We start from the raw sequence: 26231 nt of genomic DNA, 5'->3' as shown, positions 1-26231 counted from the left end.
TCAAAATAATTCAACTGTGAAAACAATACTGTTCACTTTTTTCAAGAATGTGTTCGATGGAAAAAATAAGGTTTTTATGTCATAATTTGTTTAATGTCCAATCCGATTAACCCATGATGTATTAATTATAGTTTTGTTCCATTATTTTTATAAAAATTGATCCGATCCATCGGAAAAAAATTATATAATAACAACAAAAAATATTTTTTATATATAAATAAAATGATCAAATATATAAAAAAAACTATCGATAATATATAAAAATAAATTCACCCTGCGCAAGATGCATGTCTTATCCTAGTATTATAATATACTCGAGAATACGCAAGCTGCCACTTGATTAGAACGATTGCGACATAGGAAGGCAATATAAATATTGATTATTCAGTTTGTGAGTGTAACATTACGTTGACCTTTATGGCCTCCATCATGAGTTGTCCTTCCAGGAAGGTCACAAGAATTTGGATTGTCAAGCTTCATTAACTATATTATCTAGGACTCAATGATCAGAACATAATAGGATTAGTTACACCAATTAATCATAAGATACTAGAGTTTTTTTTTCTTCTAAAAGCAGCCTTATTAAATTACAATGGTTCAGTACCAGTGCCAGTCGCATCCCTGGTCCGGTTTATTGACCGCGTCAAGAACAATTGTCTGTCTATCTCAGCAATGGGGAGTCAAAAAGCATCGAGCTCTTTTGCAGCGATGGTTTGCTTCACAGGCATAAATTTCAAAAAAAATTGTCGGGTGTAAGGTTATCTTTTAGTTAGAAGGTTCAGTTAAACAAAATCAAGTTACACATGATGTACCAAAGCTTTTTTCTTGAATAAATTTAACATATTACTCAAAAAAAAAAAATTACAAAGGTGTTAACGTTACGTGTGCGACCGAAACTGCCTTTATTTTCGCATGGTTATATATGGTGGTGGTAAGGGAGGCAGTGAGTTGCATTTTTTTTTTGCAAAAAGATAATAATTCAAATAAATGACATCACACCAAAACAAACTTTAATTTTTATTTTCCTCCAAAACCAAATGCGAGCATGGTATTTTGTTAGTGGTTTTGTTTCATATTTAAACATATGATTTAATATACTTAATTTTTAATTATCTTAATTAATTTCAACTTATATAACTCAACCTTATCAACTAATGACTCGCGTTGGCCACCCGGACTAAGGTTAAATCCCAAGAATACGTGGAGTTAACCGGGCCTCGTGGTTTGGTGGTAAAGGAACCTCGGCTGAGGTGCCCGCCATCACGACTTCGAGCCCCGGCCAGGCAATTGGGGTATCTAATTTCCCATAGTACCAAATGGTCCGCCTCGCGCCGAGGGGTTGGCCCCTGGGGGTGGAAGTCCCTCCAGGTTAATCAAAAAAAAAAAAAAACCTTATCAACTAACTTAAAGACATGATACACATCCTAAATTATTTCGTTATGAACATAAGAAGATTCATGCTACGAACATAGAAGCCAAAATAATAAAATGATAAGTATGGAGGAAACATAACTGTTTTGCAGATTTATTCATTAGCGAACGAATAGAGTTATTTATACTAACTGTATAATTATCTAAATAGTTTTTAGAATAAAAATCTAATTTACACACAAATATTAATTTTCCTAATAATTACAATGAAATATATTCCACGTGATTTCATAATTTCGAGATCTCTTAACTATATTGTGTATGTGGTGCATAATAAAACGTTCGGTTCATAAATATAGATTGTATGAGAATTGTATATGCTCTTTTTCTTTGGTACAACCTTTGTTTCCAAAGAGATTGTTCTTGAAATTGGCTAACAATGATTAACTTAAATATATCTTTGGTCAGATATTTTTTTTTTGATAACATTCTATGATTATGAACAAGCTTTAGATTCTTCAACCATTTTCAATAATAGAAAATTTCCAGGATTTAGAGCAACTCCAATGGTAAGAACCCATTAAGGGTTCTAATGACTAATTTAATAGTTAATTGTGTGATTTGAAAAGTTTAGAACCCTTGTTAGTGTAATTTATTTTTTCATGGTCCAATGGGATCAGAACTTCTCAAAGGTTCTTAAATTTTTTTTTTTTTAGAAGTTCAATGATTGCATTTCATAACATAAAAATTTAAATAAAAATGACATAAAAACATATTAAAAGATACAAATACAAATCATAAACGAGAAAAAACTGATTAGTTGTCATCCCAAGTGTCTTCTTATGTCACATGAAAGACTTGTATTTGTGTCACATGGAAGACTAGTAACCAAATAAAGAAAGGTGTTGTGTTATAACGAGGATTTGGAAAAAAAACATGGCAATTTGAAAAAAAGGATCAAGCATCTTCAATTTGAAAAAAGGACCAAGTTAAGATATACAATACTCATATAATGCAATCACAGTACTGATCTAAATTTAATACAGTTGTGTCTACTCCCATGTCTTCTTGTGTCACATGTTAACCGTATGGTTTATGTATTCTAATATATCATTCAGCTTATGTTCCTGTCACCACTGCAGCTTTAGTCCGGTTCATTGATCTTCAAGTCAGCCTTAGCTCCAGAGATGTCTTCTTGTCTAACTAAGAAGCCGTCCTCATGCGCTTGTTGAGCATCAGGCCTGAAGAAGTTCCCTTCCATGGGAGGTAAAATCCTGTTCAAGGAGGTCTGAGGAAATCACAGAACTTTACAAGGATCAATTGGTTATAAACCATAATCAATATCAAAACCACGTCTTTGGTCAGTGCAGAGCTCACTAACATGCATATAAAACTCATGAAAAAGAAGCTAGTTCTATAGTTATTGCAAATACAGTACACATGATCAACAGTTTATAATGTGAAATGCAACATTAGATGTACTAAAAAGCATCCCAAATATTTGACGTTATGAGGATACAAAGCCTGTTCTGTATCATGTTATTTGGGGTTCATCACCTAAGCTAGATCAGAGGAGAAGCAACAGAAAGAAACAAAATGAAAAAAGAGAACAGAAAATGATCAGACACAATACACACAAAAAAAAAATGACCAGAGACAACAACACATTTGCATTGAACAGAGAAGCTATGATGCATTTAACAGGCTCTCCTCAAGAAGACTCTCATGCCAGCACACAAAAGGTGCAAACTAGCTTGCCTAAGTATATATAGTCAATACCTCATTTACAAACATAGCTTCTTCATAATGAAAGTATTCTCAACATAATCACATGAACAAGCCTTGTGAAACCTACGTTAAAAGATCAATCATAAATAAAAATTGAAACTTTAAAGTTTACAATTGTGATCAAGCTCAAGTAAGTACCAAAACTCGATCCTAGAACATTAGCTCGAACAAGGGTCCAATCAGATTATAATCGTTATCAGCGGAGATCTTGCTAAATATTACATCAATCGGAGACACAATTTGATAGGAATCGTCGGATCAACTTTTCCACTGACCTGAAAATCAAGTCTTAGAAGTCGAGCTTGAGCTCATCCTTGGAATCGGAGAAATACGAGAGGACGTACGGAACAGCGCGGACAACCACAACCCATAAAACATGGCTGCTGTTTCTTCTTTTTCTTCCTCTCTCTCTCTTCAGAAAACAAAGCTTTTCTAAAAATAAAAGAATCCGACCCTTCATGGTGATTGCATGGACGGATTTGGAGGAGAACATCGACGATGAAAGAATCAGATCAAACATCATCTCCTTTGGAGATTTCGACAACATCGACGACAGGATTTGATAATGACGAAGAAGTGAGATTAACGAAGAAAGAGAAGAGACAAATTTTTTTTCCCTTTCGTGTGAAAGCAACGACCCAATACACATGTGCCACATATGGGGTTTCAACCGATTCTATATCCCCTTAATTAAGAAGCGGTTCTGTCTAATTTTATCATTTTTTTTCCCTTTTTTTCTTAAGAACCTCACCCTAAACCCACCGTTGGAGGTGGTCTTAGTGTTTTGTCATTTTATAGGTTCATTAAGCTTAGATTCTTCTCTTTTTAATTTATTAATTTTTATTCTGTAATATTCAATTTAAGTATATCACTGGCTCGTGGGTCCAGCTCGGTGGCTGAATAGTATATGTGGAGAAAAACTAGCTTTGCATTGCTTTTGAGGACGATGATTGTTTATACATTTGTAAGAGTAAAAGGTGGGTAAATCTGAATTCAGTTAATTAGAACTAGTTCCTAGAGAGTAGAGAGACAATGATAAATTAAATATTTTTATTGCTTGAAGCTGTATTGCATCAAAAGACGAATTGAGACATTACATGGGATTAATCATTAATTTAAACATTTTATTTACAGAACTCAATAACCCAGCAGTGGTAAGCTTGGCAAACGAATTTGCAATGGGTGAAGCCAGATTCTGCGGCTAACGCTTCAAACTCAGCTCGAGACCTCTCTTTTCCACCGGAACATTGTGTGAACATCAACATATCCATATCAAAAGCAATGTTCGAGTTGATATCTCCACTCTCAGCACTATCAGGAGTGACTAGCTCTATGACAACTACTTTACCATTTTCAGGAAGTGATTTCCAGCATTTTTTAAGAATCTTCACGCAGTCCTCGTCAGTCCAATCATGAAGTATACGCTGTAATTCAAAAACAATCAAAAGAAATAAGTACAAAGTACTACATACATACGTACTTGAATATGTGTTATGATAAGAGAGTTACTAAACATACTTTCAAGATCATGGCGTCTCCGGTTGGAACATCCACAAACATATCTCCGGCGATATGTTCCACCCCAGGGTATGAAGGTGCTTGTGCCAAGGCACATGTCAGATCAAAATTAATACCTTTAATATTGGGGTACATGGAAGTAACAACACCAAGAGTGTTACCAACTCCTCCTCCCACATCAACTAAAACATTTACACCGTTGAAGCCTTGGTAAACTTCAAGAGCCTTCTTTACGACAGCGATGGTAAATCCGGTCTGGTTAAAGAGCTTGCTGAATCTCTCATCTGTTCCCATATAGTCGAAGAGTTTCATGCCACCATGTGCACGGCCAAATGCATCTCCTCCTTCTAGCACCACATCTTTCAATTGGGCCCTGAGAAAAATGCGTATCAATAAGGGTAAGATTTATTATATTTAAACTGAATGTTGTAATAACTTTCAATCTATGAATAAAAAATTACCAGGTATTAAGGAAGACGCTGTCAAAATTGACAGTGACTTGGGAAGCAAGGGATCCAATGTCTTGAATGTTATCTTTCAAGAAAAACCTACAAATTGGCTCGGCTCTGTAGACCCTCTCGCCTTTTCCAGCTTGGTCTGTACCGCACTTGACCATGGAATAGCTAGCGAGTAGACGAAGCATTCGGTCCAACAAAGCTGGCGCCTCCGGGTTACGTGGTGCAGTTGGTAGCCTACTTGCTATCTCAGATGGTGAGAGGAACACAGAGGCGGCATAGAGAGTGTCAAAGACACCGAGTTCAAGGGTAGCTTTGAGAACCATGGGAAAGGCTGCAGCGTTGGCTATTCTTACGGCCATTAATCCCAACTCATTATCATCATCGGTAGCAATTTGGATTGTGGGGGTAGAGCTTAAGGTTTCTTCAAAAAGGATTCCCATTTTTTTTCTTTATGATCTTTCTTTCTTCTCCTTCAAGGTACCTTGGTGATTACACTGATCAGAAGCAAGGGAACAGAGAGATAGAGAGTGTGTGTATTTGTTTCTTATGTGTAGTGTTGAGGATGATGAAATGATGGATCTTGGTTTCTCCTTTTTATAGCTAAAGGCTCAGCTTCCTCTTTCTTTCTTTAATTTATTTTATAATAATTTATTTTATTATATCGTCGGCTTGCCGATCCATTTGGCTGGCTGAATAGTCTGAGTCTTATGTAGAAAAGTAAGAGCCAGTTTTGGCGGCTGAAACAATTAGATTTTGTTTTAAGTTAGTTGGCATTTTTGTAGTAGATGTCAAGGCATCTTAATTTCTAACACTATGATGCAACCAAGTCGGGATAAGTAAAATATCCATTTAATTTGTTATTTGTTTTGACTCGAACAAAAAAATATGGATATCCATAATTCTATGAAGCAAATCAAATACTAATATGTAATATTTATTAAAAATGAAGCAAATAATAAATACTGATATTTTTGAAAATAGATATCCGATCCTATTCGTTATATGTATATATATATAATTATATATAAAATTATATAGTTACTATATTTATATAAGTTTTAGAATAGTTATATTTATTAAAATGATTATTTTAGATATTAGAGTTTTAAAAAATATAATTTTCGTTTAGCAATAGCATATTATTATTTTAGCTTATTTCAGGATTATTTATTTTTTTTTAGTTTTATAAAATTTTTTTTTTGACGTCAAACGGCCATTCTATTACTCAAGCTTGAGGTGGACTGGGTAACCAGACCGGAATAGAACAACCAATAAAATGTAACTTCCTATGAAATGATCTAGCAGTCTTAGCTAAAAAATCTGAAAACTGATTGCGCGCTCGTGGAACATGAATGATGTTGAAATCCGTAAAGCAAATCATCAGCGTCTCTATCCTTTCCAATTCCGTCGCAAAGCTAGGCCAGACATGAGCTTCCTTTATCATTGCTATAAGCTCCTTGCAGTCTGTCCAATAGCTCTGGCAGGTTGAGTGTTGAAGCATGTTCTCCATTGTCCACCGCAGAGCTTCTACTTCCGAATGCAAAGCTGATTCCCGTCGATTAAAATTTCTTGACCCCAGCAATTGAATGTTTCCTCCACTGTTCCACCAGACCCATCCACATCCACTAAACGGAGCCGAGACTGTCCAAGATCCATCTAGCAAGCAAATATTACCCAAACTTATGACTTGGGGCTCCTCAGAAATGATTTCTTGTACCACAGGTTGTACCACTTCGTTCGCATTAAACCAGGCTTGACATTCACATTCTGCATATCAAACTAGCTCCAAAGGATCTCTGTCCATCCCCCTGAAAAGCTTGTCATTCCTAGCCTTCCAAATGTACCAAATTATCCAGGGATAAGGACCCATGTCATGTTCCGGCTCGATAATGCTGTTCTTTCTCCAGAATAGGTAATTCATGTTTGCGTAAACGCTTGGTACTGGAAATAAGTCTGGGCTTGACGGAGTTGATGATAAGGGCCAGACTTGTAGAGCTGGCGGACACTCGAATATAGCATGGATTACAGATTCTTCTAGCTCTCCACATCTTGGGCAGTAGTTATCACACCTCATATTACGTCTTGCTAAGTTCCTCGTCACTGCCACATGACCGGTTAACAACTGCCATATACGATGACATATCTTCGAAGGTGCTTTTAATTTCCAAGCGAAGGCTTGAAGCTTTGTGATACTCGGTTCTAGGACTTCCTTCTCCTCCTCTTTTTTTATTATAAGGATCAAATCAGATGTTTTTATATCCGGACACTAAATTTTCGTGTATTTACAAATCAGATAGGATCCAATCAAATAACTGATTATTCAAATAGAACGAATCAAATCATGTATACTTCCAGAAATTTAGATATTTGATTCGTGTCTACCACTACAACCAAGTGACTATATAAGTTCATCTTATACATGTTTGCAGATTAACATTAACCTATAGAAGAAAATCTTGGGAAATCTCCAGTTTGCTAAGTATTTCGTTCTTCAATTTGATCAACATGATAATATTATAATACTCGAGACATGCGTATGCAACTATGCATGACTCCAACTTTATCAGGACGAGGACGAGTGTGACTAAGGAAGGGGACAACCATTTGGTCCATCGAAGTGAGTGTAACATCACAAGTGTCCTTTATGGCCTACATCTTAATTTGTCTATCCTTCGAGGAAGTTCACAAATTGCTGTCAAACTTCATTAATTATGCCATGTTGGACTCAGTCAGCATGTACAAAACTGAACTATTTTGTTTGAAGTAACCATATAAAAGGATTTCACCAAAGAAAAAACATAGTATAAAATAACAAATTAAGTTGGTAAATGTCCAAACGATATTGACTCTATTTTTCTTAAGAAGAAAAACAAAGGCATGTGTAGTATATACGGTTTATAAGAAGGTTTCATATATACCATGCCTACATGGTTCCCTATCTAACTACTGGACAGTGAAAACAAGTGCATCTAATTCTTGGTTGGCAAACAAACTAATTAAGATGCGAGGAGAAATGTTTATCTGGATCAAATTGCGAGTAGGAAATGGAGCTAGCTGCCGCTTCTGGATTGACAACTGGTCACCCTTGGGTTCTCTTAAAGACTACTTTGCTGCTTCCTCATCATCTAGGCAAGGAATATCTCTTGACTCTACCTTAGCTGACCTTCATCGCTCAGGTAACTGAGTGCTTCCTCAGGACCGCTCTGATGCTATGGTGCTGGTTCAAACTTTCCTAACCTCCATAACGCTGGAAGATGAGGTTGCGGACGCCTATGAATGGAATGTTACAGGAGCACCAACTATAAAATACAAAACTTCCTTAGTATACTGAAAACTAAAACGGGAAGAGCAAAGAGTACCTTGGGCGAAAATTGTTTGGACATCGCGAGGTATTCCGAAACATAACTTTCTTGTCTGGCTCTTTGTGTTGAATAGGTGTTCTACAAGAGATCGTCTACTTTCTTGGGGGTTGTCTGTCGATGCAAACTGCTTGCTCTGTAATCGAGAGGCTGAATCAAGAGATCACTTATTCTTCAGATGTCCCTTCTCGTGGAGGATATGGTCGGAGATTGCACGTAGATGCTCATTTACCCCGTCTCCGATTTGGCTAGATGTAATGGACCAGTTGATTACTCTCACAGGCAACAGACTGAGTAAGCGCCTCATTCTTCTCTGCTGGCAATCGGTGATCTACTCCTTGTGGCGTGAAAGAAATCAGCGGCTTCACTCCCAGCGTTATCAATCTGCGGATTCCATCATTTCCTCCTTGAATCGGCTAGTCAATGATCGATTACTGAGCTTCAGACCTTCCTCTCCTGCGCTCTCCTCCTCCCTCATGCAGCTGTGGCTCTTAACGGAGTAAACGAGAACTCCTTCGTTTCCTGACTTTTCATCTAACTAGGCTGGGCTTTGCTCTCTACCATCTACTATCTTTCATTATAATTCTGATCTCAATTATGGGTTTTAAAACTATGGGCTGGATTGTCATATGTTGGGTGGACTATAGCTATAAGCTTGTAAAACTTTTTATTTCTTTCTGTAATTAAATATGAATGCCTTTAGTCAAAAAAACATATATATGATTCAGTTAAAAAAAACATATATATGTGTATATATATCCTTAAATTTATGAAATAACAAGAAGATAACATCTACTTCTAATATGTAAATATTTTTTTTAATTTAAGTAAACCAAAAAATATTATCTCATGTTTTTTTTACAATACTAGAAAAATTAAACATTAAATTAGAGAAGTAGCCTTTGTGTGAGTCTTGTGAGCTCTCCAAAAAGAATTTCATGTGGCTAATTAACTAGACAAAGTTGGTTCTTAAAGAGTACAAAGTAAACAAAAAGCTTATTATTATTTAACATTTCTTGAACATACACACACACACAAATGTATGATCATCACAAACAAAGAATTGGAACCAAGATGATAACATTTGAAGAGTAAGTTTTATATTTTACACATCTTATTTACAAAACTCAATAATCCAACAGTGATATGCCTGGCAAACGAATTTGCACTGGTTGAAGCCAGCAGCTGCAGCTAAAGCTTTAAACTCCGCACGTGACCTCTCTATTTCACCAGAACATTGTGTGAACATCAACATATCCATATCAAAGGCAATGTTTGCGTTGATGTCACCATTCTCTGCGTCATCAGGAGTGACTAATTCTGTGACAACAATTTTACCGTTGTTTGGTAGTGATGTCCAACAATTTTTAAGAATCTTCACGCAGTCTTCGTCTGTCCAATCATGAAGTATGCGCTGTAATACAAAAATAATACCATTAGTAAGTACAAAATACTAGTATACATACGCTGTCAATAAATATGAATGATAAGTTGATGAACTTACTTTCAAAATCATGGTATCTCCGGTTGGAACATCAACAAACATATCTCCGGCGACATGTTTCACCCCAGGATAAGAGGGTGCTTGTGCCAAGGCACAAGTCAGATCAAAGTTGATACCCTTAATATGAGGATACTTGGAAGTAACAACACCAAGGGTGTTACCTACGCCTCCTCCCACATCAACCAACACTTTCACATCTTTGAAGCCTTCATATAGACGTCAAGAGCATTCTTCACAACCGCAATTGTGAATCCGGTCTGGTTAAAGAGCTTGCTGAATCTCTCATCAGTTCCCATATAGTCGAAGAGTTTCATGCCACCATGTGCACGGCCAAATGCATCTCCTCCTTCAAGCACCACATCTTTCAATTGTACCCTATACACATATTGATAAGATTAAGATTTCATAACCGTATAAATAACGATTCTAACATTGATGACATGAAAATTGTTACTCATTTAATTTTGAAAATTACCATGTATTGAAGAAGACGCTGTCAAAATTAATGATGACTTGTGAAGCAAGGGATCCAATATCCTGAATGTTATCTTTCAAGAAGAACCTACAAATTGGCTCTGCTCTATAGACTCTCTCGCCTTTCACGGATGAGACCTTACTGCACTTGACCATGGAGTAGCTAGCGAGTAGACGGAGCATACGGTCCAACAAAACCGGTGCCTCAGGGTTACGTGGCGTAGTTGGTAGCCTACTCGCTATGTCAGATGGTGAGAGGAACGAGTCAGTGCGAGCGGCATCGGCGTAGAGAGTGTCAAAGACACCGAGTTCGAGGGAGGCCTTGAGAACCATGGGAAAGGCTGCGGCATTGGATAGTCTCACGGCCATCAAACCCAACTCATTATCATCATCAATAACAGTTTGGATTTTAGGGTTAGAGCTTAAGGTTTCTTCAAAAGGGAACCCCATTGTTTCTTTCTTCTCTTTCAAGGCACCGTACACTGATGAGAAGCAGAGAGAGAAGGAGAGTATGTGTTTGTGTGTGTCTGTTTTGTAACGTCAGGATTAGGCCTGGGCAAAATAATCGGAACTGAAGAACCGAACCGGAACCGGAACCGAACCGAAATACCTGAAACCGGAAACGGACCAATACTCTCAAATACTCGAACGGTTCCTATATTTTTATATCCGAAATAACTGAACGAACCGAGAACCGAACGGGTACCCGAATATATAAAAATATTAATTATATATACATATAACATCACTAAATATATATTTTTAATTTAAAATTCTATTAAAAGTATCTGAAAATAGTTGAGGATAACTAAATTATTATAAAGTATCCAAACTACCCGAAAGTATCCGAAACTATCCAGATAGTTTTATCCGAAATATACAAAGTAATCCGAAATGTCCAAATTTTTTTATCCAAATCATCCTAATTATTTGATATTTTACCTAAATAACCGATATTTTTATCCAAATTATCCGAACTACCCGAACTATCCGAACCCGAACCGGATCCAAATGAGAACCGAACTTTTTCCGGATATTTTCCGGTTCCTACATTTACTATCCGAACCAACCCGAACCCGAAACTATCCGAACCGAACCGAACCGAAAATTGGTCAAGTACTAAATGGATCCTCTAGCCCATATCCGAACTACCCAAAACCCGAAATACCCGAACCCCGATACCCGAAATGCCTAGGCCTAGTCAGGATATAATGATTTAGTATATTTCTGATGCATCTTGGATTCTCCTTTTATAGCTAAAGCTTAGATATTTTTTTTTTCTATTTATTTAATTTCATATAAATTATTGTTGGCTCGCCGGCCATCTTGGGCCCTGAATAGTCTCTGTTAGAAAACTAAGAGTATCATTATCCCTAAGAGACACTTAGGGGCTCTTAATCATTTTTTAATACTTTTTTAGTAAAAAATTATGTTAAGAACTTTATGTAAGAGACCTATAATCTTTTGACCTCCATTGCAAGTATCTTAGTTAGGAGTTCTTAAAATAAAATAAAAATAATAAATATTTTCTGATTTAAGATAAAATTTATTTATTATATAATACATATTTAAAGATAACATTTAAAACATGGAATTTAAAAAAAAACATAAAACCAAAGATTAATAAAAAAAAAGAATAATTTTAAAGAAACATCCGAGCTCAATTGTTGTGTTCATCACGTCCAAATTTACGCCATACATATTCAACCAAATCATTCAGTTGTTCATGCATTTGTCTATCACGAATTCTAGTTCGAACACCCATCATATTGGCGATATTTGTAGGGATATCTGTAGAATACTTGAGATCCACATGCGAACTTCCGTTGTCTTCTCCTTGTTGGAACTCGGAAACATCAAATTGCGTGTATCCATCTCGTTCGTCTTCTACTATCATATTATGGAGTATGATACATGCTCTCATAATCTTCCCAATTTTGACTTTAACCTAAAAAAGTGCTGGATTTTTAACAACGGCAAAGCGAACTTGCAAGATTCGAAAAGCACGCTCGACATCTTTTCGGACAGCTTCTTGATGTTGAGCAAATAATTGTGCTTTCGGTCCTTGTGGTATTAGAATAGATTGGATAAATGTTGCCCATTTCGGATAAATACCATTGGTGAGATAGTAAGCCAAATGATACTCTCTTCCATTAACATAGTAAGTGACTTGCGGAGCTTGACCCCTTATTATATCATCAAAAACAGGGGAGCGATCAAGAACACTGATATCGTTTAAGGTACTGAAGGTCCAAAAAACGCATGCCATATACAGAGATCATATAAAGCAACCGCCTCTAAAACGATTGTTGGTTTACCCGAACCACGAGAATATTGCCCTTTCCAAGCGGTGGGACAATTCTTCCACTCCCAATGCATACAGTCGATGCTTCCTATCATCCCGGGAAATCCACGATGCTCTCCAATACCAAGTAGACGTTGAAGAACAGCCGGTGTTGGTCTTCTTAGGTACTCATCGCTGAATAAATTTATTATTCCTTCCACAAAACTTTCCACACATAACCGAGTTGTAGTTTCACCGAGCCGGAGGTATTCGTCGACCGTGTCAGCCGCATGACCATACGCCAAGACATGAATAGATGCTGTACATTTTTGGAGTGTAGAGAGACCAAGCCTTCCAAGACCATCTTCCTTTTGCTGAAAGTATTTAACTTCATTGGAGAGACGATCAACAATGCGCATGAACAATGGCTTGTTCTATCTAAAACGGCGTCGGAAAAAAATTTCAGGATATGTTGGAGTATCACTGAAATAATCATTCCATAACCGTGTGTGGCCTTGTTCACGATTTCTCTCAATATAAACTCATTTTTTCCATCTCTTCGTTTCTTCTTCTTGACCACCATAATCAACGAAAAAATTCTCGAATGTTTGATCAAAATGTTGATCAAAATATTGATCAAAAGCTTCATCATCTACTCCCTCAAAAGTGGTATGAGAAGAAGAAACCAAGAGATGAAATTTTTGTTTTAAACTTGAGATGGAAGAAATAGCTAGAGATGGAAGTTGTGTTTAGTTAAAGAACTTGAGATTGAAGAAATAGCTTGAGATGGAACTTGTGTTTGATCTTGTGGTTTGGTAAAGAACTTAAGAAGTTGAGATAAAAGAACTTCAGATAAAAGAACTTGAGATAAAGAACTTGTGATGGAACTTGTGTTTGATAGTTTGGTGAAATATGAAGATGGAACTAGTGTTTGATCGTTTGGTGAATTCTACAATCGTGAAAACACTTCCATTTATACAACTTTCTAATAACATGAGTCAGTGACAATAGAGTACAAACAAGAGAGTAAAATACAAGACCTTGTGACATGAGACTACAAGACAGTAGAGTACAAACAAGACAGTAAAATACAAGACCTTGTGACATGAGACTACAAGACACTAGAGTACAAACTAGACGTGTGTTGACAGAGGCTAAGCCTGAAACAAACAATAAACTTGTGTGTCTACAATCCGTGAGTCCGTGTCACTGATGCTCCCAAGATATGTGACTTTTGTGTCTACAATCCGAGAGTCCAAGCCTGAAACAAACAACAACATGAGTCAATAACCACAAGATCAAACACAAGTTCCATCTCAACAACATGAGTTAATAACAACAACATGAGTCAATTACAACACGAATCACAAAACAGAACAGCATATCATTATCATTACTGAAACATAAGATGAACATGAAAATGAAACTGATACAGACGCAAGCACAATAACTTGAAACAGAAACAGAAAACAAACAACACGACCTTGAGACCTTAAAACTAACTAGACAAAAAGTCATTAATCAGCTTCTTTTTAAGAGCTTCTTCGTAATCAGCTAGAGGTTCCTTTTTGGCTAGTAGACTCATCTTGGAAAGCCTCTCTTTGATAGCCAAGTCCTGCTGTTTGATCGACCACATGCACTGAAACTCAGACAGCGCTTTGCCCTCCAACGCAGTCTTCTTACCAGAACCCTTTACTGCCTTAACACCAGGGGGTGAATGGTACCTTGATCAGCTTCACCTGTGGCGTGTGAGCTTGATGATTGTGTACTGTCCTCACACTTTCTATTTTTGGAGATGCCATCGGTTTTAGAGGTAGAAAGGTCACACCATTTCTGATCATTCCGAAGCTCCTTCCACGCATGTTCGAGGGTGATTTTTTTTTATGGTTGTTGTAGAAGATTTCATGGGCTAATTTGAGAATATCATTCTCATTTTGCCCACTACTTTTCTCCCTTGTTGCCGCTTTATAACATCCACAAAACTTGGAGACAAGATCATTGATCTTGTGTCATCGCTGCTTACAGTGGCTAGCTTCTCTCTGTTTAAGGCTTGCAATTTTGGGACTGGCCGCAAAGTATGCCGCAATCCTCTTCCAGAAAGAACCGGATCGTTGCTCATTCCCCACAACAGGGTCCTTGCTCGTGTTTAACTACGAGCTGATGAGCACAATGTCATCTGTTGGGGTCCATTTCCTTCGTTCTCTACGCTCTGCAGAAGTGGCTTGACTCTCTTCTACTAAACGTAACTGTGATGAAGCTTCAGTACCTTGACTCTCTTCAACTAAACGAAACACACTGTCTTGTTGACTATTTAGAAGCTCAACAAACCTTGGTGTCTGCGTATATGGATTATAATCCATATCCGCAAATGTCATAGAAGAGAAGAAAGAAGTTTAAAAGACAAGAATGTCTTTACAAGATGGAAGAGAAGAAAGAAGAATAAAAGACAAGAATGTCTTTACAAGATGGGGGAGAAGAAAGAAGATTAAAAGACAAGAATGTATTTACTTGATGGAAGAGAAGAAAGAAGTGTGTTTATATCGTCAGAGAAGGAAGAAAAGAAACGAAGTTTAGATGCATTCATCACAACCAACTAAAACGAGTTGACATTTATCTACAAAGAGAAGAACATGGTCTTAAATTCATCAAAGCATTCATCGCAACCAACCAAATGGAGTTGACATCAACCTAACACATTCATCACACTCCAACAGCGCTTTCTATCTAACCATTACACGTATTTATTACTCACACAACCACAATCTAACACTAAGCAAAACATTAACTACCTAACTCAACCATAAAGCTATCAATCAATTCAAAAGTTGAAGACATTTACCTCTATTGCGATACCAAATGTACTCCTCTGCTTTGAGGTTCCTTCGTCTTGTTCCGTTCACGATCCTCACAGTTAAACACACAAACACACATGCACATATCAGTAAATTAGTTTATGATTCACGAGAATCAAAACCGAAAACAAATCAAAGAAGGGAAACAGAGCCAGGATTGAAACATAGCACATATGCAAAATGAAACAAGCATTGCTTTATATTTGAAACACACAGAAGCAATCACATGATTAATATATTTATCACGGAAGCAATCACATGATTGAAACATAGCACATAAACAAAATGAAACAGATGCAATCACATGATTAAGAAAGAGAAGAAAGAAACGATTTGCAAGGATTGAAACATACAAACAAACAGAAAGCCATAACATATCAAAAATGATCCATTGCTTTAATTGAAACAGAAAGTCCGAACATATCAAAAACAAATTGAAACAAGCTTTGCTTTATATCAAAGACAGAACATCGATCTTACAACAAACACAGAAACAAAAAAGACACAAATTCGACGAGAACCAACAGATAACTGGAAACAAACAACAGAAGAACCGGTTTACAAGACAAAGATTCGACGAGAACACAACAAACACAGAAACAAACAAATAATCAAGCACATGCGTAATGAAACAACAGAAGAACCGGTTTACCTTTCGATTGGAGGAGAGGCAACGAGGGAAAGCTCGGTCGCCGTCGACGAGACCCACCGAGACACATATTCGACGAGAACCAACAGATAACATAGAAAAACAACCGATCAGAACCAGAAGATGCATAATCAAAGACAATGCAGAATCGAAGAACACAACAACCGCTTCCCTTTCGATTTGAGGAGAGCCACCGCGATAGAGGTCCGTCGCCGTCGAGGAGAACCACCGAGAGAGGTCGCCGACTCGAGCCACCGAGGGAAACATCGCCGACTAGATCAGAGAAACCGTGAGGATACAAATTGTCTTACGTCGAATAGAGGATTAGAGAGAGAGAGAGAGAGAGAGAGAGAGAGAGAGAGAGAGAGAGAGAGAGAGAGAGAGAGAGAGAGAGAGAGAGAGAGAGAGCCAAGATTGATCGCGTTTAACGCGTAACCGAACCAAGACCCTCTCACTTGCTGACACATGTCCACTAAGAGGCGTTCCTTCGTGGCCTTACTTAAGAGCCGTATCTCCTGTTTTTTTTTTAAATTAAATTAACCCTATGAGACGTCATTAAGGAACCGCGATAATGATGTTCTAATAACCAGTTCTGGTTGTGATATCTTGTTTCAACTTTCAAGTCAGTGGATTTAGTCAGAGTTCAAAGCTGAGATTCAATTAAAATTTACTACCATTGGCGGGCTATTAAAAATATATCCTTTCTAAATCATCTGTTCCAAGTCTACAAACTAGTTCTTATAAACAGTAATTATTCTAAATTAATTATCTGCTTTGTTGTTTGTGTATTTATTCAATTTGATCGACATGGTGATCTTATCAATTAATTTTAATACTACAACGGTGCATATTATAGCAACCACTTGATCACGACAACTACGGAGTGAGATTAGCAAAAGACCAGTTCTTCTTGGATACTAAATTAATTTATTAATTATTTTCTTCTATTATTCCTATTTTTGTGTTATTTCCCTTCAATCTCACGAATAAATATAAGAAAATATTTCTAAAAATTAAATAAAAAAATATTTCTTAAAAACAGGTCCTTTGACACAAGCTCTAACGTATACGCCCTGCATATTTCGAACATCCATTATTATTTTTAAATCGTTTCAAACCTTTCAGATATACTCCCTCTGTTTCATTATAAGTTTGTTTTAAGTTTCGGCACACGAATTAAGAAAACAACTAGATTTGGACCCGCACAACCGTGCGGTATTAATTTTCATGTTTATATATATTTTACATAATTAGAATATATTTTTAAAGTTACTTATATATTTAAATGTTTATATATAAATATTTTAAATATAACAACTTGATAGTTTTCATGCTGTAAGTTAATTGATTATTTCAAATCATCACATATATTTGGTATATATTTTTTAAAATTATTTTTTATTCAATTATTATGGTCATGATCCGTAATTCAAAGCGTTAGATTTCCTTTATCCATATTTTTTATGTTTATTCATTTAAGTTAATAACTATATATATATATATATATATATATATGAAAGTTTAAGATAAGTTAATTTTATACACGAATTATCTAATTTACTAATGTTAACCCGTTCTACCAACATATTATATTTCTAACATAAATTTTTAATGTTTGTGAAAATAAAATATATTAATTTATCAGTTTAAAATAATTTTATCATATTTAGTTAAATACAATGTTTTATTTTAAAATGATAGATATAACTATAAAATAGTAAAATTTGATATGATTTTTTCATTTTATAAAAGATAACTGAATATATATATTAATGTATAATAACATTAATTTCATCACTCATTAAAAAATTAGTGAAAATATTTATATACAATTTTTGATAATTAAGATATTTTTATAATGTTTTTCAACACATTTGTTAAGAAAATTAAATATATATATTTATATTTTAAATTAAAATATATCAAATTATATTATGATTTAAGTAGTTAAAAGATTATATATTAGCATTAATGAAATACATTTAATAAAAAATTTAAATGATGATCCAAATAAAAATATCACACATGAATCAAGGTGAGTTTGTTAACCAATCCGGGTATTTAGGAGTCGATGTTATATTAGGAATGATATATTATTAATCCTTATTATTAGTAATAAATGAATGATAACTGATTTCTAGTGAAGGTCCATTTAAAAAAAAAAAATCACACATGAATCAAGGTTGTGACTTCTCTTTTAATATATAAGATTAATTTTGTATATTTCCTATAAAAAAAACTATTACCTATATACCTAACCATATTTCAACCAATAGAAAAATAAATTTTGAATAAAATTAATAAATTTTGCATTGTCGAAAACGACACTTATTTTGTAACGAAATTTTTTTTCTAAAACGACACTTAATATAAAACGGAGGGAGTATCAATTAAATACAAAAAAAAAACTTCTCATCTTCTTCTCTCATAAACATTCTGTAAGAGAAATATTTCCTACTAATATAGAGAATCTGAGATGTGTTTTATTTAAATGTTGTTCATTATTTTCGTATAAATGTACCACTAGGGGATGTTTCTTATGGTTGTGTCCATTTTGACCGCGCAAGTATCTGCGTAGTCGAGAGACTCAAGACAGTCATAGCCATGGCAAGCCGAAATTTACACATAGAATGTATTTTCACGAAAAATTCACTCAAACTGGATTTATATTGGGAATTGTCAACTGGAATTGTCTTGGGGGTTGGCTGCCTAAAACCCCCTGTAAACTCACACACGCTACTTATTCCTCCCTAAACCATCAAACTCTTCATAAATCTACCCAATGATAGACTTTCTCTTTAGATCTCTCCCTAAACTTTTTTAATCCCCTTCCCTAATCAATTTTCAAATCGCAATTAAAAAAAACAAAAACGCGTTTAGAAAACAGTGATTTTACCGTTTAAACAAAAACGCGTTTAAAAACCAAATCCGACCCGAAATTAAAACAAATCCGACCCGACTTAACTTAAAAAAAAAACAAATTGGGGATCAGACGACGACTAAGAACAGATGACTGGGAACGCAGAGAAAGAGACGACAAGGAACACAGAGAGAGACAATGACGATGAGGAACAGATAGAGACGATGACGAAGAACCGAGAGAGACGAAGACGACGATGATGTCCAGAGTTCACTCTCCACTCCTGTAGATTCGAAGATCATATCAGAGATTATGAAAGACGATGTTTCGCAAGATTCAGCTGTCACAGAAGAAGCCAAGGCGGAAGAGGTCTCAGAAAGCATCCAACAGCATAGAACCAGGAGGTCTTTGGATGTGAACCAAGCTGATGTTCCAGAGGTTGTTCAAGGATCAGAAGATGGACTCCAATGATAATTGTTGCTCAACCTCCAGAGAAGAAACGTGCAAATAGAAAGGAGACTGTTTCTAAGAATAGTTTGCCCGTGAGGAGGAAGAAAGCAGTAGCAACCAACTCTGTCAATCGGAGAACAGTTCCAGAAAACAAGGACATTAAGTCTCCGAAGAAACCTGAAAGTACCAGTAAGCCAAGGACTAAGAAAATTCAAGAAGAGACTAAGAAGTCCACCAAGTAACTTGTTGCTAAAGAAGGTAACATAATTATATTATTCAGTGTTTTTGAAAGGTTGCGTTGCTCATCTATACGGTGTTAAATGTTTTTTTTGTATAGGTGAAGAAGTTAAAATCTCTGAAGCAGCTACACAAAATGGAAAACAAAGAAAACACGGTGAGTAAACTCTCTTTTAGTTCAGAGGATCGAATCGCTTCTGTAACTAAAAGAGACTAACACGAGCTTGTTCATTGCAGGTTGTTGCTGCTGGTGCAGGAGAAGAAATCCAAGTTTGAATGAAGAACAGAGAAGCGTTTTCACATCTCAATCAACTCTCTTTTTTTTTGGTTTGAATGCTTGTTCAAGGTACATAGTTGAAAGGTGTTCGTAAGTTTGGTTTGGAAGATATCAAATATTTTATTTGCTTGCTTATGTAATTGTGTTCTGTTTTTTATTTTTCTTTTCTCCTGTCTCTTCATTTTTGAGATGTCTTTTCTTCTACTGTTTTCTGTTGAAGTTTGTATATTCATAGTTAACTCGTGAGTAGGACAAGTTTTAACCACAAGAAAAGACACCAAGTACATTCGACCAAGAGATTTAAAGAACAACAAAAGCCACAAAGTACATTAAAAAGGAATTTTCGAGTTTTAAACTACAACAAAAGAACTACTAGTCTTGAGTAGGTTGTGTAAGTCTTGAGTAGGTTGTGTAAGTCTGATCTCTTCATGGACATGAGAAGAAGTGCCCTGCCACAAAACCAAACATGAGTACAAACACATTAAAAACAACAGCCCCTTCAACATCGTCGTTCCTCACTGTCTCCCTCTTCTCTTTCTCTGTCATCTTCTTCGTTTGTGTCGTGAGTACTGCAACAAACCCTAATTTCAGTATCCCCAATTTGTCTCTCCAGTCGTTGTTCTGTGTCGGGGCAAAAAATAGAACAAAACAGTAAGCTCCAATTTGATTCTGATTTTAATTAAACCAGGTGACCGGTCCGCACCTATGCGGGCATAAGAACATGATCGGTCCGCACCCTATGTTCTTTTCGGCCCGTACTTCACGAGAGGGAACACAGTAACGTCAGTATGAAGAGGCAGATATTGTGTGTATGAATAATTGCAACGTCACAAAATATTTTGTGTGTTTACGAAGATACTTTCATTCAAAAAATAGAATAAATAGTGTATATGTTTATGTTTAGAAGTAACAGATTTTATATTATCATTAATTAGAATTGTATTGTATATGTTTCGTAATTCTTTATTTTAGGTGAATAATATTATTTTTCCATAAATAATAAACAAACATTTATGTAGACATATTAAAAGAAAATATAATAAAAATCAATATATTATCCATAAATAATATAAATTATGAAGTACATTTCTCGATAAAGAAAGCAAATTCAATTAGAAACTTGCAAAAAATTAAATAAATTTTGTAAGCAATTTGACGGGTTAACATTATTTGATAGATTTATAAATTTCTAAATTTTATTGAACATGAAATAATATTAGATTGACATACAGTCATCGGTCTCCTAACTTATCACAACCCATCTAGCAAATACAAAAAATAAATAATTGCAACAGTTTATTCATTATAAAATTTGTATTTGAAAAAAAATAGATTAAAATTACGTACCGTGACTACGAAATATTCTGAAAAACTAGTTTGTAGACAACATTCAATATTTTTGTCTCCGGCTTCCCTTCTTTACCAGTTCTTAGGATTTTTAATCCAGATCTCGACTTAACTCTTGAAAGTGAAACTTTATCTTGCATTTTGTAAGCATTTTATAAATTATTTTAAAATTATGATAAATTTATTCTTTAAACAACGATAAATAATTTAAAAATAATATAAATAAACATTTTTGGATTTTGTAATATTTAAAATAGTTATTATATAATTATATTCGAACATAATTCATCAAGTCGAGTATAAAACTATTATAATTATCTTATATAAAATTCCGTTCATTGTATTTTATAGTTTATAAATATTAAAAGTAATAAATAAAACATTATTAATCTTTCTATAATACTTCTAAGGTAAAGTGGGTGGGAGAGTCGATGAAAGTGGGTGGCAGAGTCGATTCATCAAGTAGCATATAATACTTCCAAGGCAAAGTGGGTGGCAGAGTCGATGAAAGATGAGGAGCCTTTGGGTCTAAACACATTTTTCTTAGCACACAAGCAGCATCGTCGTAATACCTTAATAGTATGAGAGGAGAGATTTGTGAATAATACTTTAAAAAATAAAAAGAGAATGTTTGTATTTTAAGACCTTGGGTGTTTCATATATATATACAGTCGATTTATTTTTCATATTAATGACGCACAATATTTTGCACAATAAATAATGAAATCGTTTAAAGAAAGATATTAAATGTGTATTATCAAAAAATAATTTGCATATGATATGATTTTAACTTGCGCAAGTAATCCATATTAGAAAGGTAAGTTATTAAAAACAAACAAACTAATTAGAAACATTAAAATATTTTGTAAGCAATGTAATAAATATGACATTAACATGCGCAAGTTTACCGTTTGAATAATAATGAAAGTTTTTAATATTTGTCTTAATTCTAAATCTTGCCCAAGGGTAAACTAAATCGATAAAACTTGCGCAAGTAATCCATATTGTGAATAAGTGATTTGCATATTTAATGATTTCAACTTGTGCAAGTAATCCATATTAGAAAAGTAAGTTATTAAAAACAAATTTTGTCAATGAGTTATTTGCATATTTAATGATTTCAACTTGCGCAAGTAATCCATATTAAAAAGGTAAGTTATTAAAAACAAACAACCTAATTAGTAGGGGTGGGCACTTTACCCGATATCTGAAGTGGCACCCGAACCCGATCCGAAAATGCATGTCAAGTTTTTTATTTAAAAAATTAACAAAAAATTACATCCAAATTTTTTTAAAAAATAACTAAATTAATGCCTTTTTAGTTTTAAATTTTTATGTCTAAATCTATTAACCATTCAATCTATTAAAAATAAAAAATTAGTTAACTGAAAGTTATATTTTTAAATATAAGAAACTTGAGAAATGAATTTTTTTTTTTTTTCAAAATCTAAATATTCGAACCCGACACTACAAGAATTTACTTAAATAGCTACTGATTATTTTGTAGCTATCACATACAATCTATAGCTAAAATCAGTTTAGCTACAGATGGCAACAAATTAAATCCCTGGCCTCAGCTCCCACGCTAAACAAAATCTCTAGCCATTTTGTAGCCATATAGCAATGAATTAGCAAGAGCTTTTTCTGTAGCCACCAGCAACAACATTGCTACAACTTATTTTATTGCTAACTAGTGACAAGCATAGCTACAAATATTTTGTAGCCACATTATAATTTTAAAACTTTAATTGATATTGAAATATAATTATTTATTTAAAATTATAGTTAATTCTCAAAATGAAAAAGTGTCAATTTTAATTTTCGAACATAATCCAACAAAAAGTAACTTGTTTGATACCAAAATGTTAACATTGTAAAACCAAATACAAAAAGATCTAAAACTAATGAAATTTTTGTTGAAAACCCAGCTTCTCCAAAGCTTTAAATTGGTCATCTTGTCCGTCATATGGTGTTCCGTTAGAAATCATAGAGCTGTAGTTTAGAAGAACAAAAATTCACTAAGGGATAAAATCTTTAGGAGAATTAAAAGGAAACTTAACAAGGTCAATGAGGATTTACCTCTGAAAAAATCAATGCAAAATGTATGTATATGGCAGGATAGCCTCTGTTCCTGTTGGTTCTGCAAAAACAACATAAATGATTTAACTATTTGAAGCACAGAACAGGCGTCAAGATGTAACTTTCACAAAAAAAAAATCATGAACAAAACACTTGCTGTGCAGATAAAATCTTACCATCCAAAAGTTGTACGACTTGTGTGTAGCACGAGAGTAAGGACCGAGAGGACTGTGTTACCAAAGATCTCAACATCTTTCATAATCTCCCTAAAGCTCGGGTCAGGATCAACGTCGCAGTCCGAATCGAAGCCTGCGATTAGAAAACAAACACAGACTTCAACAAACTTAAATGTGAAATCAAACACGGCGAATCTGGTGTTTGAAGAAATCTGAGTTCCTTCTAAAGCAGACAGACATTAGAAATCAAGCACGGAACTGGTACCTGAAACTAAGCTGAGGAACTTCTCTTCTTGAATGAGGGCGGTTAACTCGAAATCTAGAAACACATATAGAGAGAGCTGCAATCTTCAGGAGAATAAACGTCGACAAGTCGATTTAAGAGAGCAATAACATATGCTTTGCTTCCCCCTGTGGGAAGGACGAAGCTGAAGTACATCTTTCTTTGCTCGCTTTGAATTTGTCTCCCTTCACTCGGCCGCGTACTTCTCGATGAGAACCCTAAATCGATTCGTCATAAAACACTTCCACTACACAAATCTAAACAATATAATTTCACAGTAAATAAGGAAGAGGCTGAATGAAGAAATTAACCCAACTCAATTACGATTTGTAAACACCCACTACCCAGATCCGAATTACAAAATTAAAGAAGAATCTGTCTTGAAGCTATTAGAAAACGAAAAGATAAATATTGAAAAAGGCTGTGTATATCATCACCGTGAAGGGGAAAAGAGATTTGGAGAGAGACTGGGAAAGATGAAGAACAAGACTTAAAGTTATAATCAGAAAATTTTGGCTGGGAAAATATTTTTTTGGGGGGGGGTGGGGGCGGCTGGTGCTGATTTCTAATTTTTTTTTGGTAAGTGACGAAATGAGATAAATTATATACTCATATTCTAATAAATACTTTCTAAATTATATCGATGCCTGCTAAAATCAAATATGCAACTAATGTTATTATATTTTAATAACTATAATAAACATCTAAATTCCCAATATACAACTATGGATATTATGTTCATGGTTTAGGGTATACATATTTAGGGTTTATTGTTTAGGGTATAGATTTCTAGGGTTTTCTTTTCAAAAAAATCAAATATGCAACTAATGTTATTATATTTTAATAACTATAATAAACATCTAAATTCCCAATATACAACTATGGATATTATGTTCATGGTTTAGGGTATACATATTTAGGGTTTATTGTTTAGGGTATAGATTTCTAGGGTTTTCTTTTCAAAAAAAATGAAGATTTACAGGGTTTAGAGTTTACTAAGCAGATTTTATGGTTTATGGTGTAAGATGTAAGGTTTAAGTTTAAGATTAGGTTCAATGTTTACATTTTTTTCAATTCGATACATAAAAATATTACATATATAAATGTGATTTTTTACACCCTCAATTAAACACTTTTACAAAAAAAATTTTGTCTCAGTCTCTATAATCTATATGATCACTTATCACTAAATACATAAATCTCAGAACAAAATTGTCTTAATGTGTAGTGGAATACATTTCTTTAATCGAATTTTAAAATACTGGTGATACTATCTATCATATCATATGATGCCAAAGTATTCATAATCATTTGTTTGTTAAAATTGCTATTGCGATAACTTATTCTTTAGCTAATCAGTAGCAAGTTAGTTATGGAATAACTACAAATCACAGTTGTAGCTACTTAGCTAGAGATCGCAACAGATTTAGCTACAAATTTATAAATTTCTACTTTTGTTGCTATCTGTTGCTATTTACGTAGCTAATGAATATGGCTACGGAATTGTCGTCGCTCGTCCTTAGCTATATTAAACAATTCTTGTAGTGCGATCTGAAATAACCGAATCCGAACTAAAAATACCCGAACCCGACCCGAAGTACAGAAATACCCGAATGGGTTCTACACCTCTATACCGAAATACTCGAAAATCCAAAATACCAGACCCGAACACGAACGGGTACCCGAAAGCCCACCCCTACTAATTAGAAACATTATAATGAATAATAAGGAAATGTAATTAATATGATATCAACATGCGCAAGTTTACTGTTTGAATAATAAGAAAAGTTTTTAATATTTGTCTTAGTTCTAAATCTTGCCCAATGCTAAACTAAATCGATAATTATTATCCCTTAGCTATATATGGGCTTAACGAAATCGACAATAGTTTTGGGCTTGTCTACATAAGTGATTGATTAAAATAAATGAAAAATAAAATTCAAAAAAATCGACCAATAGAATTATAACAATTTTTCTGAAAAGCTATATATTAATGTCATGTCAGCAGAAATCACTAAAGTGACTTCTCTTTTAATGTATAGGAGGATCTCCATTTTTTTTTAAAGTTAAGTCTGGGTCGGGTTTTCAAACGTCAGATCGGGTCTGGTTTTCTTAATTGGGTAGCATTTTTAATTCTTTTAATTTTGATTTCGAAATTGATTAGAGAGGGCGGTAAAAAAAAGTTTATGGGGAGATTTTAAGAAAAAGTCTATGTTTGGGTGGGTTTATGAAGAGCTTGATAGTTTTTTTTTCGGGGGGGGGGGG

General features: G+C 34.6%; 1 protein-coding gene, 1 long non-coding RNA gene and 3 pseudogenes across 2 annotated transcripts; 1 reads left to right on the top strand and 4 right to left on the bottom strand.

Annotated features, from left to right (window-relative positions):
- LOC106307083 overlaps window positions 1–5782 on the bottom strand; it is a 9394-nt pseudogene extending 3612 nt beyond the window's left edge.
- On the bottom strand, window positions 4193–5697 carry LOC106307085 (caffeic acid 3-O-methyltransferase-like). The gene is made up of 3 exons (XM_013743945.1): window positions 5139–5697; window positions 4678–5050; window positions 4193–4583 (listed from the first exon to the last, which is right to left on the bottom strand). Exons 1-3 carry the CDS (start codon window positions 5573–5575, stop codon window positions 4284–4286), a joined length of 1110 nt encoding a protein of 369 aa, XP_013599399.1. The 5' UTR covers window positions 5576–5697; the 3' UTR covers window positions 4193–4283.
- Window positions 5783–9608: 3826 nt separating the features above from the next.
- LOC106305213 lies at window positions 9609–10922 on the bottom strand (annotated as a pseudogene).
- Window positions 10923–11775: 853 nt separating this feature from the next.
- On the bottom strand, window positions 11776–14618 carry LOC106302846 (annotated as a pseudogene).
- A 4438-nt stretch (window positions 14619–19056) lies between these two features.
- Window positions 19057–20246, top strand: LOC106304174. The gene is made up of 3 exons (XR_001262665.1): window positions 19057–19825; window positions 19905–19961; window positions 20042–20246. It is a non-coding gene; the product is annotated as an uncharacterized LOC106304174 (long non-coding RNA).
- Window positions 20247–26231: the final 5985 nt, after the last annotated feature.

Source organism: Brassica oleracea, chromosome C7, assembly GCF_000695525.1.
Source record: "Brassica oleracea var. oleracea cultivar TO1000 chromosome C7, BOL, whole genome shotgun sequence".
NCBI lineage: Eukaryota > Viridiplantae > Streptophyta > Magnoliopsida > Brassicales > Brassicaceae > Brassica > Brassica oleracea.
The sequence above is the reverse complement of the archived record's forward strand: the minus strand, read 5'-3'. Positions and strand labels throughout refer to the sequence as shown.

What these genes read in the sequence shown, in the direction of transcription:
- LOC106307085 (XM_013743945.1), bottom strand. Translation starts at nt 5,575, where the DNA reads ATGGGAATCCTTTTTGAAGAAACCTTAAGCTCTACCCCCACAATCCAA. An exon ending in AGCGTCTTCCTTAATACCTG is followed by an intron (nt 5,051 to 5,138) that starts GTAATTTTTTAT and finishes CATTTTTCTCAG; the next exon opens with GGCCCAATTGAAAGATGTGG. An exon ending in GAGACGCCATGATCTTGAAA is followed by an intron (nt 4,584 to 4,677) that starts GTATGTTTAGTA and finishes TTTGAATTACAG; the next exon opens with CGTATACTTCATGATTGGAC.